The 17,693-nt window shown below is 35.2% G+C and overlaps 1 protein-coding gene across 1 annotated transcript in view; it reads left to right on the top strand.

Annotated features, from left to right (window-relative positions):
• Positions 1-17,693, top strand: part of KCNJ3 (potassium inwardly rectifying channel subfamily J member 3) — a 165,294-nt gene that overhangs the window by 3,311 nt on the left and 144,290 nt on the right. The window contains exon 2 of the mRNA XM_060106747.1: positions 7,847-8,063. Coding sequence (XP_059962730.1) covers positions 7,847-8,063 — 217 coding nt within the window. The remainder of the gene's footprint in view (positions 1-7,846; positions 8,064-17,693) is intronic.

Raw genomic sequence — 17,693 nt, forward strand, 5'->3', positions numbered from 1 at the left:
AAAACAGCCAACTATATTTTTAAAGAGAAGCTATACCAAGATCTTAAAGCAGTAATATTTTGGTATTGGTCTTATACATCCTTACTAAATATTATTACACATATTCAGTTTCTCCTCTAACCCATGTTTGACATTTTACATGTAAAATTTATGTATCTTTAATACAGAGAAATGCATAGAATTTTGAGGCAACAAAACCGTAATATTTAATAATAGTAATTACAGTCTATATGAGTTCTTCCTATTACTTAATTTAATTTCATTTATATTTTTCGATTGCTGTTTTCTTATTTGCTGAATAAAAGCTTATTTATCAGTATTACCATAAGAATTATATTTGATGATTTCAAGTACTTCTATTCTTGTAAAGAATAGAAAAGTAAGAACATGCATATGGCTTTCTAATCCTTGCTACTGTGAAGTTTTCTGTGCCTTTTTATTGTTTTGAATTCAGTGTCTTGATGGAAGTTTTTCTCTTATAACTTCTCTAATTTTTAATTGTTGTTAACTTATATGAAAGCAAATTTTATTTCAACTCTATTCCCATCTTCCAAGCTTGCAAATACTAAAATTTATTTCAATATTTAATTATAGATCTTCCAACATTATGCCTGAAGCGATCAGTCCTTTTTTGACTTAGAAAAAAAGAAAGCAGATTAAATAAAAATTTAAGAATATAATTGGAAGTTATTCTTTAAAATTTATAATGTTATTATGAATACAGCTATAGAAAGCTCTTTTAAGATGAATGTTCTTTCTCTTTTCCTCTTTCATCCCCATGTTGATGTTTTATTTGAATTTTCAATTTATTTTAATTGTCTTTTTTTAACCTAAAATATAGGAACTAATGAATAGCACGGTCATGTTAAGTTAATATGACATCCAGTTTAAAATTTTAATAAAAATGCCTGGATTAAGGAGTTGAGACTAATGGATGATACATTGGACCCTGTAATTCAGTGTTGGGTTTAAAGGATTTGGAAATCTCACTCCTTCCTACAAATCTAATACTAATGGTTGACTGGCCTAGACTTCCATCTTATTAGGGAAAGATTTAAACTTTTTGATACATTGTTCAAGAATTTGCACACTTATTATCCAAAAACCATCACAGTTACATGTATACATATGTGTGTGTATATATATATATGTAGACACTCAGTCAAACCTTATTTACATAAAGTAAACATAAAATCAATTATTGTTAGATCCATATTTTGAAATTAAGAGGTAAGGATAAATTTTTCTCATGGAAGTATAATTTTATATCTTCATATTTTTATTCATGGCATATAGTCATCATCTTCCTTTCCTAGGATGTCAGCTATGCAACCCTTAACTTTCACCTAATGAAAGGTAATGATGCCCAGTTATCTTCTAATATATCACATACATTATTTTTATACTCATCTTTTCTATTCTCCATTTATATGGATACTCAGAATTGGATGCTGTCTAGTTTCCTCATATGAATGTGATCCCATGCAGATGCAATAAAAAACAAAATTGCATCTGCAAAACTAACAAGCTCATCATTCTCTTCATATATCTTAATATTTTGTTACTCTTTTAACCACAGTGATTCCTGGACCACTTGATTCCTGATTTTTTTCATATATTTATTATTTTGTCTTCATTCCATACCTTGCACTTTAATGCAATTATTGTTATGACTCTATATGACCCTATTTTGTATGACTGACTCTTTTCTCCAATTGGTCTTGGTCAATTTGCACTTTAGTTTTAATCTTGAGATCATTAGTTATCTCCTTTAAAAAATAAATTCACAAGTGAATATCTATTAAAAAACTCTTCTTCTGAACATCATACAAGTGGTTAGTAAAAAGATTCAAGATGTCTAAGACTGAGTACCCCAGAACTCTTGGGGCTAGATCTTATAATGATCGGTGAGTTTTTTTAGGTGGGTTTATTATGTCTTTTAAAAAAAAAAGTACAGTTTCTATGTAGTCTAGCTTTGCTTTCTCTGACACAAGTACAGTAACTTGTAATAGGTATAGAACTTGGGTTCTTTTTAAAGACTATAATTACTATTCTTCTTTTAAATAGTAGTAATATGTTGTTTTGTTTGTTTTGTTTTTTATTTTTAATATGGTTCCTGAAAAGGACAGGGTGGCTTGTGCTCAGGGGAATACAGTGTGAACAGAAATAGGGACATAAAGACCCCAAAATAAACAGTAGTAGGTAAGAACAAATGATGAAGAGAAGCAGGAAAAAGCACTTGATGGATTTGAGGGTGTTTGTTTGCTGAGTAGGAGGGGAATGTGCAAGTAGGGTTACAAATCTTGTCCACAGTTATTATTATAAATTCCATAAAAAGTCCTCAAGGAATTATAAAGCTGTTCTTTCATTTAAATAGTATAGAAGCCTCACAAAATTTATTACAAGATAAATTACATTCCATCTATAAGTCACTTTCTTTTCATAAAAGTGAACATATTTTTATGGGATAATTGGCTTAGCATTAAAAATCTTTATTTTAGGCTTGATGTTGGTCATATTTTTTTCCACCTGTGTATTGATGGAATTTCAAACTTAAGGAGTCAAAAGAGGGGAGTTCCCTGGTGGTGCCGTGGTTAAGAATCCTCCTGCCAATGCAGGGGACACAGGTTCGAGCCCTGGTCCAGGAAGATCCCACGTGCTGAGGAGCAACTAAGCCCATGCACCACAACTACTGAGCCTGCGCTCTAGAGCCCATGAGCCACAATTACTGAGCCCGCGTGCCACAACTACTGAAGCCTGCATGTCTAGAGCCTGTGCTCTGCAACAAGAGAAGCCACCACAATGAGAAGCCCGTGCACCACACTGAGGAGTAGCCCCCTCTTGCCGCAACTAGAGAAAGCCCGTGCACAGCAGCGAAGACCCAAAGCAGCCAAAAATAAATAAATAAAATAAATAAATTTATAAGAAGTCAAAAGAAATGTACAACTGTAGATAGTCCAGATGAAATTCTAGGTCCACACTTTCTTCTACCTGAGTTTAATTTTGGTCTGAGTCCCAAAATCATTGCCAGAAATGCTTTGAGTCACAAGGCATTGTTGTTCTTTATCCTGGTACCTGCTTTTGGCTCATTTCCAAATTTTAGATTCCACATAGTACTCTGACCTCATTGCATGTAATTTTATTTCTGACTTCAGCATATATTCAACACACACACACACACACACACACACACACATTGCACATTTAAAGAGGAGAAGTGACATTACAGATAAAATGGTGGAGAGGTGGTAGGCAAGAAGGGCTGCCCTCTCTGTCTTCAACTACGTTTTCCTTCTTTTCCTTTCTGGACCACTGGCCCTCATTACCTTTTCCAGTAGGTACGTGTGAAAGTGGTGGTGGTGGGGGTGGATCAAGCCTTAGAATATTATAGAAGTACATCTCAAGAGTCAGATGTTAGAGATTAAATTTTTTTTTCTTTCAAAATTCCCCTAGCTTCCCTCTGAGCTAGGAAAGAGCACAATAGCTATAATTAGAACACAATAATGGGTTGGAGAGATGGGAGAAAGGCAGCAAAGAGATTGATTGTATTGGTGAAGTGTGTCCCTGCTGAATGAATGTGGACAACTGATCACAAATCTCCCAGAAGGAGGATGGCGACCTGTGGATCTAGTTATGCCAAGGGCAGTTCTAAATGTGTATCCCAGAGCGGGGTGCGTGTGTGTGTGTGTGTGTGTGTGTGTCTTTGTCTTTGGATACATATGCTACAGTCCTTTATCTGTAATAAGAAAGCTATTTGTCTGTAAAGTACATGATGATAATAATCCCTTCCAGGCATCTGTGACTTTTGATTCCTTTTCCACCTGTAGTCAGAAGTTGTAATTTATTATCTTGCAGGCCTTTCTGGACTCTAAGGGAGTTCAAAGTCATTTGACATTAGCTGCTTCTTTGAAATTAGTACATGTGGCTATAAAATGAGGCACAAACCTTAAGTTCTAGACATATATCCATGTGGCATATAATTAAAGTGTGTGTAATAGAAATACTACATTTCAATAGCAATATTTTTATTACAAAGAATAACTTAGAAATTATTGCCAAAATCTAAATTGCACACAATCATTTCAAAAAATCCAGGAGGTTCTACTTATAATGTTTTTGGAAAATAAATTTAAACAAACTTTATGCCTTAGAGTTCCTTGATTTTTGTCTTAACTCTCAGAATTTACTATAATGCAACCAACCAGAAAGTCTTTAAAATGGCAGAAAAATCTTTATTTCCTTCCCCAAAATATTTCATGCAATTGATAATAAAAGTTGTATGTTAAGTTATTCTCAAGTGCTAGTGTTTTCAAATTATGTTCTAAATTTTTAAGAATTACCAATTTTCCATGAACTGTTTTCCCTTCCACCTTTTCCCCACTTATTTATTCAATAGTTTCAAGATTTTAAATGATTATTTCATCAAGTAAAGTCAACCTTAGAAATTTTAATAATTTATTGTATCACTCTTCACCTTAAGCAATTGTTTAGAATTGTTGTTGATCTCGACTGTATCTATTTACATATTATCCAGGAAAAGATCATGTGTTTCCTTTTGGAATTAGGAGGCTTATAGAACCAGAGGAGATAATGTAGACCAGGGGCAAACTGCTCTACTAATGAAAGATTTCTTCTTTTATCATAATTCTTAAGATGACATAATAAATAAAGGTTAAATTGGTTTTTACCTACATTTGTTTATGCCTATTATCAAAATTTCTGGGTGAAATATGGTAATTGGTATCTAAATAAGAGAACTAGAAATGGAAGAAATATCATTGCTACTGATTTATTACATACTCAAGGTACAGATCACAGTTTAATTTTATAAAGGCACATCCATAACTCCTCTTTTTCTTTTGTATCTTTTATGTATGTGTTACAGTTCCTTGAACAAAAATTCTCTAACTCCACTTACACAAGTTGAGAGACTATAACTAACATAGCCTTCTTTTCCTCCCTTGCTCCAGAAAAATCTCTGGAATTGCCCCAGAATTAGAAAAGCCTAGATTAGAATTCCTTGTAAACCTACAGTAGAATGTGCATGCTTCTGCAAATGTATTTGGTAGATATATGTTAGGTTCTGGAACATCGTATTTGGCTGAGTATTGATAAGATAACCTTGCTCTGTCCAGGAGCTCAGACTTCAAACAATTCCAGTGCTCCAGGCACCCGCCAAACACCCTTCCCTCCTCTAAACAGAAAAGCTTTCTCTTTAATTCACAGTGAGTAATAGGCTTCCCAGTCTATTACAGAGTCAGAGAAGCAAACAAAAATCAGGGAGGTAAGCATATTGATAGTTGAAATATCTGTTGGCCTAACAAAAAGGAAGAAGACGTGAAAGATAAAATTGTGGATATATGTAGTACCTCAGTGTCATTTAAAGTAAGATTAAATTTATCCACTGGAAAATAATTTTTAGTGAATATGTAGAGAATTTCACTTATCGGAAAAAGATGTAAGTGTGGAAAACATCTTTCAAAGAAATGAAGTATTGTTTTCCCCATAGTATCACAAAATAGGTGCAGTTGTCAACTTTGTTTCTGCCAAGACTTGGATAGGATATAAAGCATTTGGGAAGGGGTATAGGCATAATTTTGAGTATATGGGACACATTTTTAAAATCGGAAGATAACGTGGAATCTGGAACGTTATGGACGTTAATGGAACAGATTCATGCATATTAAGTCTAAATTACCTACATATGAATTAACTGCTTTGCTAAAAATAAAATATTTCTTATTCTAGGTTGGCATTCTCCTGATAGCCTATCTGTTTCTAGGCCACTTCTTTTTCATGGGTTATTGAATGAGCAGAGAATATAGAAGCTAACGGCTACTCTAAGAATGAGGTGCAAGTATAAATAACAAATATATAAGTAAGGGAGATGAATTTTAGCCTTGGTGTACGTATATAAAAATTAGAAAAATATATCTTCTTTGGGGGAAATTATTTTAAAATAAATGGGAAACTGAGTTTAAAAATTATGTTTGTGAATATTTTTATTTCATGCAGAAAAAGCAGAGCTTAGAATAGTTCGTAAAATGACCCAAATTCTGATCATTAATTATAAATGTCAGAATACCACCTTGTGTTTATATAGCACCTGTTTCTTAGTAGGTGAGAAAACAATGACCCAGGATTTTTGTTTTTATTTTTGTTTTGTGTTTGACTTTTATTTTGTTACATTAATCAATACATGTTATACAACTGTGTATTTGCAAAGATGCTGGTCTCATCTGTATTCTACCAATTTGAGAATATATATATATAGAAAGATAAATGAATTCTACTGGCTTAGAAATGACTAGTTTTCTCCAACATTGGTTGTTAGAGCTGCTATTTTTATTTTTGAACCATCAGGTTTTTCCATGTTTTTTTTTTTTCTTGTCAGTAATCATTTTCTTCTTCTTTTTAAATTTTCAATCAACTAGTCATAAGGCAGAGAAGAAAAATAGTCTCAATATTTTCATTGGACTTTTTTTCTACACAAATAAAACTCCTGAGTGTCACTAATTACAAAGTAGCCTATCTAATTGACTAGTTCTGCTTTTGAGACTCTGCAATTTCTGCGGTAACAATTTGCCACCAACTTGGAACTCTTGGTTTTGTTTTGCTGTGGAGACAGCTTACTAAACCATATTTTTCAGTGTTTTCAGGCTCGTTTACAAAGCCAGTGTCTTTCCGGGAACTCTGAAAGTAAGGATTTTGTCTTCAGTCTACCAGTTCATTGGACAGATCAGTGTTGCTGAGTCTGTTTTGTTTATTAAATTTGCTTTGGAAAGAACCTCTTAAAGTATATTGGATTCTTCCAAACCCCATTCAACCAGCAACAAGCCTCCTTCCACCCTGATTTTTTTAACCCAGCTTATATTTTACCAGCATCATCATATAAATATTTGCTTATCGTGATCCTTATAAGTAATATATAAGAAAAATGAATAGAAAAGAAAGATAAGTTTATTTTCATGGTTTGCTAATTGTTATTAATCGTATTTAATATTTTTTAGCATGCAAGCAGTTTGTTGAATTAAGCTTTACAGTGATTTATACTGATAGTGAGTGCCACTGCCATATGAAAGTTTTAGTAAACTACAAGTTTGTCTAATACAGACTTTTTAAACTGCATTTTGATTTAAAGAAATTCAGTTGAGCACAAATTTTGACTAATTTTACAATTTATAAAATAAATAGAGAAATAACTAATGCAGTTTATTACTAGTAGTTCGAAAGCCACTAGTTAACAGCATCTGCCTTTATTTTTATTATGTGAGCTGTTGTGTACATAACATTATTCAATATGATAACATCTTCACTATTCTATTCTAGTTTCTATCTACTTGTTACTTTTCAAAGGTCCTGGAAAAATAAGTTATTATGTTTGCTTTGTAATAATGCAATAAATCTGTTTTTAAATTATGATCAACCTTTTTTAGCTTTAACAAACTCCATAAGAATTGCCTACTTATTTGCTTTGGGAGGAAAAAACATCTGGCGTGTAGTGCATTATCATTTAGTGATTTATGTCAAGCAGTATCACATATACACTTAGTTCCACAGTTTGTGTTAACAGCCATTGTTGGACCAGGCATTTTTCCAAAGCTCATGAGTTAGGGACTGGTAATTATAGTAAGTCGTGTATTATAAATAATGCATGTATGTTCCACATGAGCTATGTGGGATTTTGGCCCATTTGCTAGAACATAGCTGCATAATGATTTGTTTGGATTTTGTTGCAGATGATTGATAGTGCAGAATGTTGGCAATGATGTAAATTACTGTTGGGCTGCCTTGCAAATTTCAGTACAAGTGGTGATTTCTTCTCTTTTTCTGTGTGCTTGTCTAGTCTCGGCAGACACCTGAGGGTGAGTTCCTTCCCCTTGATCAACTTGAACTGGATGTAGGTTTTAGTACAGGGGCAGATCAACTTTTTCTTGTTTCCCCCCTCACGATTTGCCACGTGATTGATGCCAAAAGCCCCTTTTATGACCTATCCCAGCGAAGCATGCAAAGTGAACAGTTCGAGATTGTCGTCATCCTAGAAGGCATTGTGGAAACAACTGGTGAGTAAAAACATAGATATGTCATGAAGTTTCTTTATTCCATAATAACATTATATTATATGCACAATACCTATCATGGTTGGGCTAAATGTCTCAGCTCGCAATAATGAAAGTAATGACTTGTCTGTTATTTCTTTGTAACATTAAGTTGATACTGCTTTGAAAATGAAGATCTACTGTTGTGATGATTGCATTTGTAATGTTAACTCAGAAATACTTACTGAAAAAAAAAAAAAAGAAAGGGAAACTGAGATGACTCCTAGAAATGATTATGATGTTCTAGTTTAACTGCAGACTTGGATTTCCTATAATCATATATTTTTTAAAAGATTTAAGGTTAAAATAAATTCAGGGTAATTAGTGAGCAACCTGAACTCAGCATGCGTATTCTTGCCTTAGGGATGGTGATTCGGGTGTCATTGATAGAGCTTTGATATGCTACTATATGCAACCTCAGTGGAAAATTCCCTGTGTGTGTGTATGTGTGTGTGTGTGTGTGTGTGTGTGCGTGCGCGCGGGCGCGAACCACACTAAAGTAGCATTTTAATTTCAAAGTGGGTCAGTAGATTTCCCCAGCTGAACCTTGACCAAAAATTTTTTGAAAAGAAATTTTCTTCCTTTTCGGCTTTGGTATAGCTATGTGCTGTATGTTACTTCTTAAGATGTGATATAGCGTTGCTATACTGCAATACCCACAGCTTGCTACTCTCTGAGGAGAATAAGGTTGGCAAAGGAAAGAAACAATAAATCAGAGTATATTATTTGGGGCCTAAGCATTGCCAGTTGGTTTGGAACCTGCTGGATGCTTGAGACTAATAATGGAATATTTACATAATTATATCTATCTATCTTGAGTTTTACCCTTGCTACAAGTAGTGAGAAAGCAAGAAATACTTTAGCTTTTAACTTTTTTTCTACCAATATCATTCTAATAATCTTAAAGTGCTAGTTATTATGTATAAACTATAGCATTGAAAGTAACATCGGCAATAGCATAGATACATTCGAGTCTTATATCACGGTGGGAGACGTTACATAATGAAAGAATCTCCCATCTTGATATAAAGCTTTGTCTAAGGGGCAGGGGGAGGAAAGTCACTGTAATCTTATACATCTGTTACATAACACCGATTTGAAATTTGGGCAAGATACTTAATCTCCGTAAACTTTTTTTCCCATCTCTCTAAAAGGAGAATGATATAATAACCACCTTGAAGCTACCTGTTGTATTACTATTATTTTATTATCATTAGCGCTTCACTTTAAAATTTAAGGTTTTTGAGAACAGTGAGTAAAGACTTAATTCATCAATCTATATCTGGGATTTGATTTCTGTGGCCAATTTCATGGTTTAAATTCTCCAGTTTTTTAACTTAAAATTGAATTGATGTCATAGTATATTTCTAAAATATCATATATTGATAAATAGTGAAACCAATTTATAAAGGCTTCTAGTTCAAGAAATATTTACATTTAAATTTTAGTTTTTATTTGTCTCGTTTATTGAAGTAATAATACATTGTTAGAGCTTAAACAGCAGATGTTTTTACTGACTTATTTTTAAAGCATATGGTTCTATCTTTGACACAGCTGGTTATAGTTTATTAATTGCTTATTATTATTCTAATCACTGCCACGAGTGAAGTTTCTGTTTCACTTGACAGTCTTAGAAATCTTTCACTAGTTCTATCTATCTATCTACCTATTTATCTACTTATCTATCTATCCATCCATCCATCCAACCATTTTTCTTACTTATCTCTGGTTAGTGTGTATTTCTTAAGAATGAGAAAATTTTTCTACAAAATCACAGTGCAATTAAGAAAAAAACAGGATATTAAACAATGATACAGTGCTATTATTTAGCTCATAGTCTACCTTCACATTTTATCAGTTGTCCTAGTAGTTTCCATCATAGCCCCTTTTTCCTGGTTCATCAATTTAAGGATTATGCCCTGATTTGTTTACTTGTCTTCTCAGTAATTTCCATCATAGCCCTTTTTTTCCTGGTTCAGCATCAATTTTAGGATTATGCCCTCATTTGTTTACTTGTCTTCTCAGTCTCATGATGAAATAGTTCCTCAACCTTACTTTGTGTTCTTGACCTTGATGTACTTGAAGAGTACAGGCCAGGTATTTTGTAGAATGTCTCTCAATTTGGATTTGTCTTAGGCTTCCTTATTCATTATATATATTTTTGATTTTTGACTTCTACATAGGCATCTTAAGGGAATATTGAATCAGGTTGTTTTTAAAATACACCTATGTATTCTTGACTTAACTGATGTGTCTTCATCAGATTTCAGAGGATCATGGTTAGTAAATGATATTCTACATAAAGTCATTTGGAGTTTCATAACATTAAATTATCCATTAGGATTGTAGATTTCATTTTACCATTTTCTGCCCTCTCCCCCTTTTTTTCTTTTTTTTAAATTATGAACTGGTAGAGACTACTTTCCACAGAAAATGTGAAAACTTGACTGGAGACTGAATTTCTTATTTAGAGATTGCCTTTTATGGAGAAAAGATTAAAGCCTGCCTCCTCTTAACCTCTTAACTAAGCCTGTTCTCTAGATTTAATATAGCAAGAATAACAGAAAAAACATTATGAATAATTTTTAGAATTCATTTTGTGGAAAATTTATCTGACATTTTGTTTGTGTATATGCCCTAACTGATTAAATCACACATTTTTCAAACTCTGAAAAATCTGTCTATATTTTCAGACCTCCCTGAGTCTGGTAAAAATAACATAAACATTCTTATGTCCATGTGATCATTTAAAGTTATACTGAGATTTATTTAGATTCATTTTTCAGGATGTTTCCTCCTTTATCCTCCCATTCACAATATTTTCTCATAATATTTATTGCTTGGAATAAGACAAATATGATCTTTTGTGATGTTTTGAGACATCAATAATACCATTTTAGCTCCAGTGTTTTTTGTTATACAGGCTTGTGACTAAATGTTTACTCAACAATGTAACTTTCCATCATATTTAACATTAAAACACCAAGTTTTTTAAATCATTAATTCATTCACTAGACAAATAACTGAATGTATGCTGTGTGCTTGGAAATATTTGAAATACTGACAATATAGTGGTGACCAAGACAGTCAGAATCCCTTTCCTTATGAAAGTTATATTCTAACTGGAGGAGGAAGACTGCAAAACAAAACAAAAAAATAAATAAGCAAGGTATTATCACATAATAATGTGTCAGGAATAAAAATCAAAACAAAACAAGGTTATGGAACAAAGAGTGCATCCCAGGCTTAGGTTGACGGTTAGGAAAGGTCTCCCTGAGAAGGTGACACCTAAGCGGAGACCTGCCTGTCAAGAAGGACCTCCTGGGCCTGTCTGGAGGGAGAACACAGCAGAGGCTGAGAAACAGCTGGTACAAGGGTCCTGAGTCGGGAACCAGCCTGATTGATTCCAGGAACTAAAAGAAAGTGGTGGTGGTTAGAGCAGAGTGAACAATGTGGAGAGTGGGGTGAGGAGAAGTCTGAGAGGTCGGGGGTGGGAGGTGTGGGTGCACCTCTGCACTACAGATGATTGCATCGCATCAACAGCGAGTGCTGGGATTCGATTCAAAAGCAAAGCCTGCATTTAAATGCTAGAGTAATAATTTAGTAATCTCAAACTCTATATAACAAAATAAAACACACATTTTTTCCCCTAGTGGATTGCATGTAGTTTATTTAAAACCCAGTGACCCCAATGCCTAGGGAATGCGTAAAACTTTAGACCGTTACCACTTTACCATATTAACAGTACTACCTACACAGTCCCCAGCCCCCAAGACAGGCACATAATTGCTCACTTTGCCGCGAACCTCTGATGAGAATCTTCTGATGTCATTTAGTTTTTGCTTCTTCCCTTCCTGTAGTCTCAGCGGGAGTGGTAGTGGTAGTGAGGAGGGGGATGAAAAATTAGAAGCTTTCTCATTTCCTTGAAAGTTTCAGCTTCCAGCTCAGGACTCTCAATAATTACTTTCCCCACTTCCTTGGAAATACTCCTCAGTGATCAGGTTCAGGAATTGTTGCCTTCTTTGCTTCCAATGAGTTGGACTTTCACTTCCAACAAGGAACACAACATTTGCCTCTTCATGTATAACCTTTGCTTCTTGGCTCACGTAGCAAATTTCTAAACATAGGTTACCTCTAACTGTTGCTCTCTTTGCTGATTCTCCCAGGAGGGAGAGCACTGCTAGAGGCAAACAGCATTGCAGATTTGGCTCATTAGAACTCCATGCTTTCAAACTTCAATCTGCTCTCTGCTGCTATTTGGCAGTCTTCTTAATTATCTTTTCTGCACTCCCAGGCTCTCTCCCCATGGGATCTATTTTAGACCTTTTCTCTCCTTCCATGCCCCCAGTCCCAACTGTCCTGTCCCTTCCTAGGCCTACTACTCTCCACCTAGTTTATCGAAAAGAATGTGAAACTTCAATTTGTATACTTTTTTTTTTAACTCTCCTTATCCTTTTCTCATGGTTATCTCCCCTTTTTCTTTGCTGGTGTCTGTGAGGAAAATGTCTTTATTCTTGACCAAAAGCACCTGCTTTATCATCATGTTTATTACCTGTGACTCAAGTGCCAATACTTACTATACCTAATACCTAAAATCCCTTTGACTCTCTTTGTTCTCAAACATGTCCAGGTCTTTCTTCATGAAAAACATAATCCGGTTATTTATTCCTTTATACTCAAGGCTCTTTCTGGGATTCAGAGACACCACATTTTCCCTCTCCCTCTTTTTCTGTTTCTTCTAATTTTTATTTTCCAGGTGTTCCTTATACCCTGCATGGCTCCCTCTTCTTATAACTTTTTCCTGGATCTCTGCCCTTGACTTCTTTCTTCTTGAATCTAGATACTCGATTTTTAAAAATGAACCCACAAATAAGCACAAGTCCATTATTTCTGTTATCTCCAGCTATGAAATCTCTCACCTGCTGTGGCTTTATATATGCCATTGATTTCCAGGACATTTGTCCACTCGGATGTCACTATTTTAATTCAGAGTCAACTTGTGTAAATACCAAGTAGTCATCTTACCCTCAAATTACATCCTCATCTGGAATGTTTGTCCTTATTAATCATGGCTCTTTTGTCGAAGACCTCCTCCCTTTTTCTTTCTTTTTTATACCCAATTAAGTTGTTCATTCCACAATATTTGTTGAGCACCTATTACAGGCTAAACAGTATTCTAGACCCTGGGGACACATTAGTTAACAAGACACAATTCTTGCTCTTGTGGGTATTTATAATCATATATGGAAATCAGACAGCAAAATGATGAAGTGCCTCATTTAGAATGTTAGAAAATAAGTGCTATGGAAAAAAAGTAAAGCAAGGCAAAAGGGTTTGGGAGTGTAGGGAAGTCAGAGTAGGCTGCAATGAGAAGATGACATTTAAGCCCAAGCACAGTATCTTGAGTAAAACAAATCCCTTTGCTTTGAAGGGGATTTCAGGTAGATGTTGAGCAGTTGTAAATGCTCCAAGGGAGCAGTTACTTGGTTAGTGGTGTCTCTGTAATTCAACTCTTCTTCTGAAAGTTCACATAATAGTACTTCTAAATCACAGTAGTTGTCTCAGGAATGGATTTAGTATCTGCTTACATGCAGATTGTGCACTATTGAATGTTTGCCTGATGAATGTGCTTACAACACTACTATCATGATATACCTGTGCTCAAAAATCCCTAATGACTGCCAGTCAAAATGCATGTGTTGGGCTTCCCTTGTGGCGCAGTGGTTGGGAGTCCACCTGCCAATGCAGGGGATACGGGTTCGTGCCCCGGTCCGGGAAGATCCCACATGCCGTGGAGTGGCTGGGCCCGTGAGCCATGGCCGCTGAGTCTACGCGTCCAGAGCCTGTGCTCCACAACGGGAGAAGCCACAGCAGTGAGAGGCCTGCGTACCGAAAAAAAAAAAAAAAAAAAAAAAAAGCATGTGTTCCTTCCTGAGACAATTAGGCTGCCCTGCTTACTATAACGTCCATACACTGGTGCTCACTGTTGATTCCCATGTCTGTGATAATACCATTTTCACTACCTAGGATAGCATTTCTGTCTTCTCTTACATGGCATAATAACTGCCATATTTGTTCAGTCTTCCCTGGGCACTTTAGTCCATGTGCTTTCCTTTAAACACTTATTTAAAATACATTTTTTTTTTTTTTTACTGTGAAGGGGCTATTAAATACATGTTCACTATAGAAAAAATTTTAAAAATACAAATATGCAAAATAAAAACCTTACTCTTATTTTCAGCTACTATACAGTTAATGTATTGGTCATTAACCTTTCAGGTGTCTGTATTCAGATATATTGTTATATTATGCTCTATGTACTGTTTTATAACTTGCTTTATTGTATAATATGATTTTAACGTCTTTCATGTCAAATTACAGTTCTACACCATTCATCTTAATGGCTTTATTGTATGCCAATTATGTATCTATCTTAATTTTTATTACCTATCTCTTGTCTGGAATTTTTAGGCATTTCCTTTTTAATGAGATAAATACTCTATAGTCCATAGTTTTAATTTATTTACCACCAACTTTACTATTTTATATAAATTCCTAAAGATGGAATTCCTAGGTAAAGGGACATATACATCTGCTGGTTTTTAATATCTATTTCAGGGTTGCTATACAGAAAGTTGGTACCAATTTACAACTGGCTATGAAGGTGCCTATTTCCTCATACCCTTGCCAACAATGGATATTATAATTGGTTTCATTTTTGTCTATTTGACATTATTTTATTCTTTTTGATTACTAGCAAGGTTGAAATTATGGTATCTATTGGCTATGAATTTTATTTCATGAGTTCTCAGTCACTATTTCTCATTTTGCTTCCAATTTATTGCTTGAATAAATTGCTTGTATAATTAGCACATTATTTTGCAAAACCCTGTCCCTAGTAGTCTGTCTACTATTATTAAAATATTTTCTTTATATATACATGTATAATTTTTTCACATTCATCTCTTATGTGCTTTATTACATCTCCAGATAAACTGTAAACTGCCAAGATTGACTAAGGACTTTGTTTTGAGGCTGTATTTTTTTAAAAATGTATATCATAGGTTGCAGAAAGTAGTAGATACCAGTAAACACTTCTGATCTGTTTGTTGTTATTTTTAACTGATTTTAATAGAGTTGCTCTCTTTTTATAAGCTTGCTTTCTGAGTCATAAATTGTTTTCTTATAGGAAATTGATCAACAAATGCTTGTTGATTATCCATATTATAGTAGGTGTAAGATAGTACAAAGATGATTAAGGAGGAAGCCCACAGTCCAAAGGGAGAAAGAAGTTGAGCTAAATTGAGTGTTAGCAATATGTGCTCAAACAGATGTTAGGTCACGCTACATTATAGGTCTAGAGTAGTGCTCCCGGATGGATTTGTTCTTATTTTTTTTTTTTTTTTTTTTTTGCGGTACGCGGGCCTCTCACTGCTGTGGCCTCTCCCGTTGCGGAGCACAGGCTCCGGACGCGCAGGCTCAGCGGCCGTGGCGCACGGGCCCAGCTGCTCCACGGCATGTGGGATGTTCCCGGACCGGGGCATGACCCCGTGTCTCCTGCATCAGCAGGCGGACTCTCAACCACTGCACCACCAGGGAAGCCCAGGATTTGTTCTTAAGGAGTCTGAGAAAGCCCCCTGCCCCCCGGCAGAGGACACAGCATGAGGTGAGACAAGAAGGTGAAGTAGAAGGTCTTACAGAGGGTAAGGAGAGCTGGGCATTCTGGCCCAAGGAACAGCAAATGAGAATTCATTTTGTTAGAGGAGTCAAATTTAGTATGGTCTGAGTAGAGGACAGGCGGAGGGGAGTTGGTTGGAGATGAGCCTATCCTTGAGGCATGGTTTGAACCTAATCCTATAAGCGATAAAGCCCTTGAAGGACTTGAAGCAGGAGAATGCCATGATCATATTTGTAAGATTCAAAGATCCCTCTGGCTGCAGGTGGAGGATGGATTGAGTGGGGCTGAGAGTGGAGACAGACCAGGTGTTAGCTGTTACAGTAGGCCAGACCAGAGATAATTGGGTCCTGCATGAAATTGTCTGACTCAGGCAACTATGTGACTGTTGAAAGTAATGAAAAAGGCCTCTGGTTCCAAAGTAGTTACTTATAATTAAACAAGAATGGGAAAAAGTGCTCCAGGATCCTTCCCATTGAATTTCCCCATGGCTACTTAGAAGAAGCTGAGACACCCAGAGAAACAAAAAGATAAATTGAGATAAAGAAATAAAACAGCACGAACAAGCCACTGACTCTTCTCCTGACTAGTGAAAAAACAGTTGGAAATTTCCTAATGAGTAAATCACAGAGCAGAAGCTCAGCTTGTGAATAATTGAGATGTGCCTACAATTTTCCTCTATGAATGATTCTACAATATTTAGCTTTATGAGCTGTAATTAATCGTTACACTTTAATGATCCTTCAGAAGATAGTGATAGCAAACCCCTAGTGTTACTGCAAATGAGCTAGCTGTCTCCTGACCATTGGAAATTTTATTCATCCTTCCTTATTGCAGGTTCTGAATCATTAGCCTGTGAGCTCCTTGTATCTGTTGTAGTCAGGACCTACATAAGGGATGTCTTGTTTACCTCTCTGGTTTCCCTATTCCTGCCCAGATTGCTATTACCTTTTAAAGTAATTGCTGGTGTTTCAGAAGACTTACCTTATCAAGTAAAAGTCCATGACCCGTGGATCGCTATATATTGGAAATCAAACTACCCTCCTCTAAGTAACTTCTATGATTATATATATATTTTAATATTTATTATTCCTTAATTGTGTTTTTTTCTCTTTTAGAGATACCTTTTCAATAATTTGAGTCAAAATAAAACTCAAATTTTTGAGAAACATAGAGTCTTTTTTAATATAAGGCAATTTTTTATGAACAATTCCTAAATAAAATCCTAGTTTATCATTTTCTTTTGATAGGCTGTTATAGACTTTTTTCAGGGACTTTAAAAAATTAATGCCTAAATATTGAGGCATGAAGTAGGATGACGAACTGTCTCCATTGGCCTGAAACTGAAAGGTTTTCTGGGGCATGAGTCTTTCAGTGTTAAACCAGGAACTCTGAGCAAACTGGGATGGTTAGTCACCCAACTTAGCAGTCAGAAATGTTGGTTAGTCACCCAATTTAGCAGTCAGGAATGTTAGTTAAGCCTTCCTAGATGTCTGCTTCAATTTAATGGAGAAGTTTGCTTCATTGGTAATGGAATAGGTCTTTTCAAACTTATGATTGGAGTTACTCCACTGTTTTCCACATTCCACATTCAACACTGAAGCCTCAAAAATACATAAAAAGAATATTTTCACATGTCGTTTTCTCTATTATTTTCACTGCTATCTTGTATAGAATATTTAATTAATACAATCCTTAGCATTTTAGAATGAAGTTTCTCACTTGTTGTGCCGGAGGGTGGTATGGGTAAATTACTGGGGATGAGGTGAGTTGGGGAGGGTTGACACTGTATTTGTCACAATCTTGCCTATAGCACATATGATAAAAGAATTCAGCAAACCTTGTAGATAATCAAGCTAATTGTTAAATGTAAGCAAGGGGGATTGTAATTGGGGAAAGCAGTTTTGGTTAAGATGTGG

This window comes from Mesoplodon densirostris, chromosome 8 (genome assembly GCF_025265405.1).
Source record: "Mesoplodon densirostris isolate mMesDen1 chromosome 8, mMesDen1 primary haplotype, whole genome shotgun sequence".
In the NCBI taxonomy this organism is placed as follows: Eukaryota; Metazoa; Chordata; class Mammalia; order Artiodactyla; family Ziphiidae; genus Mesoplodon; species Mesoplodon densirostris.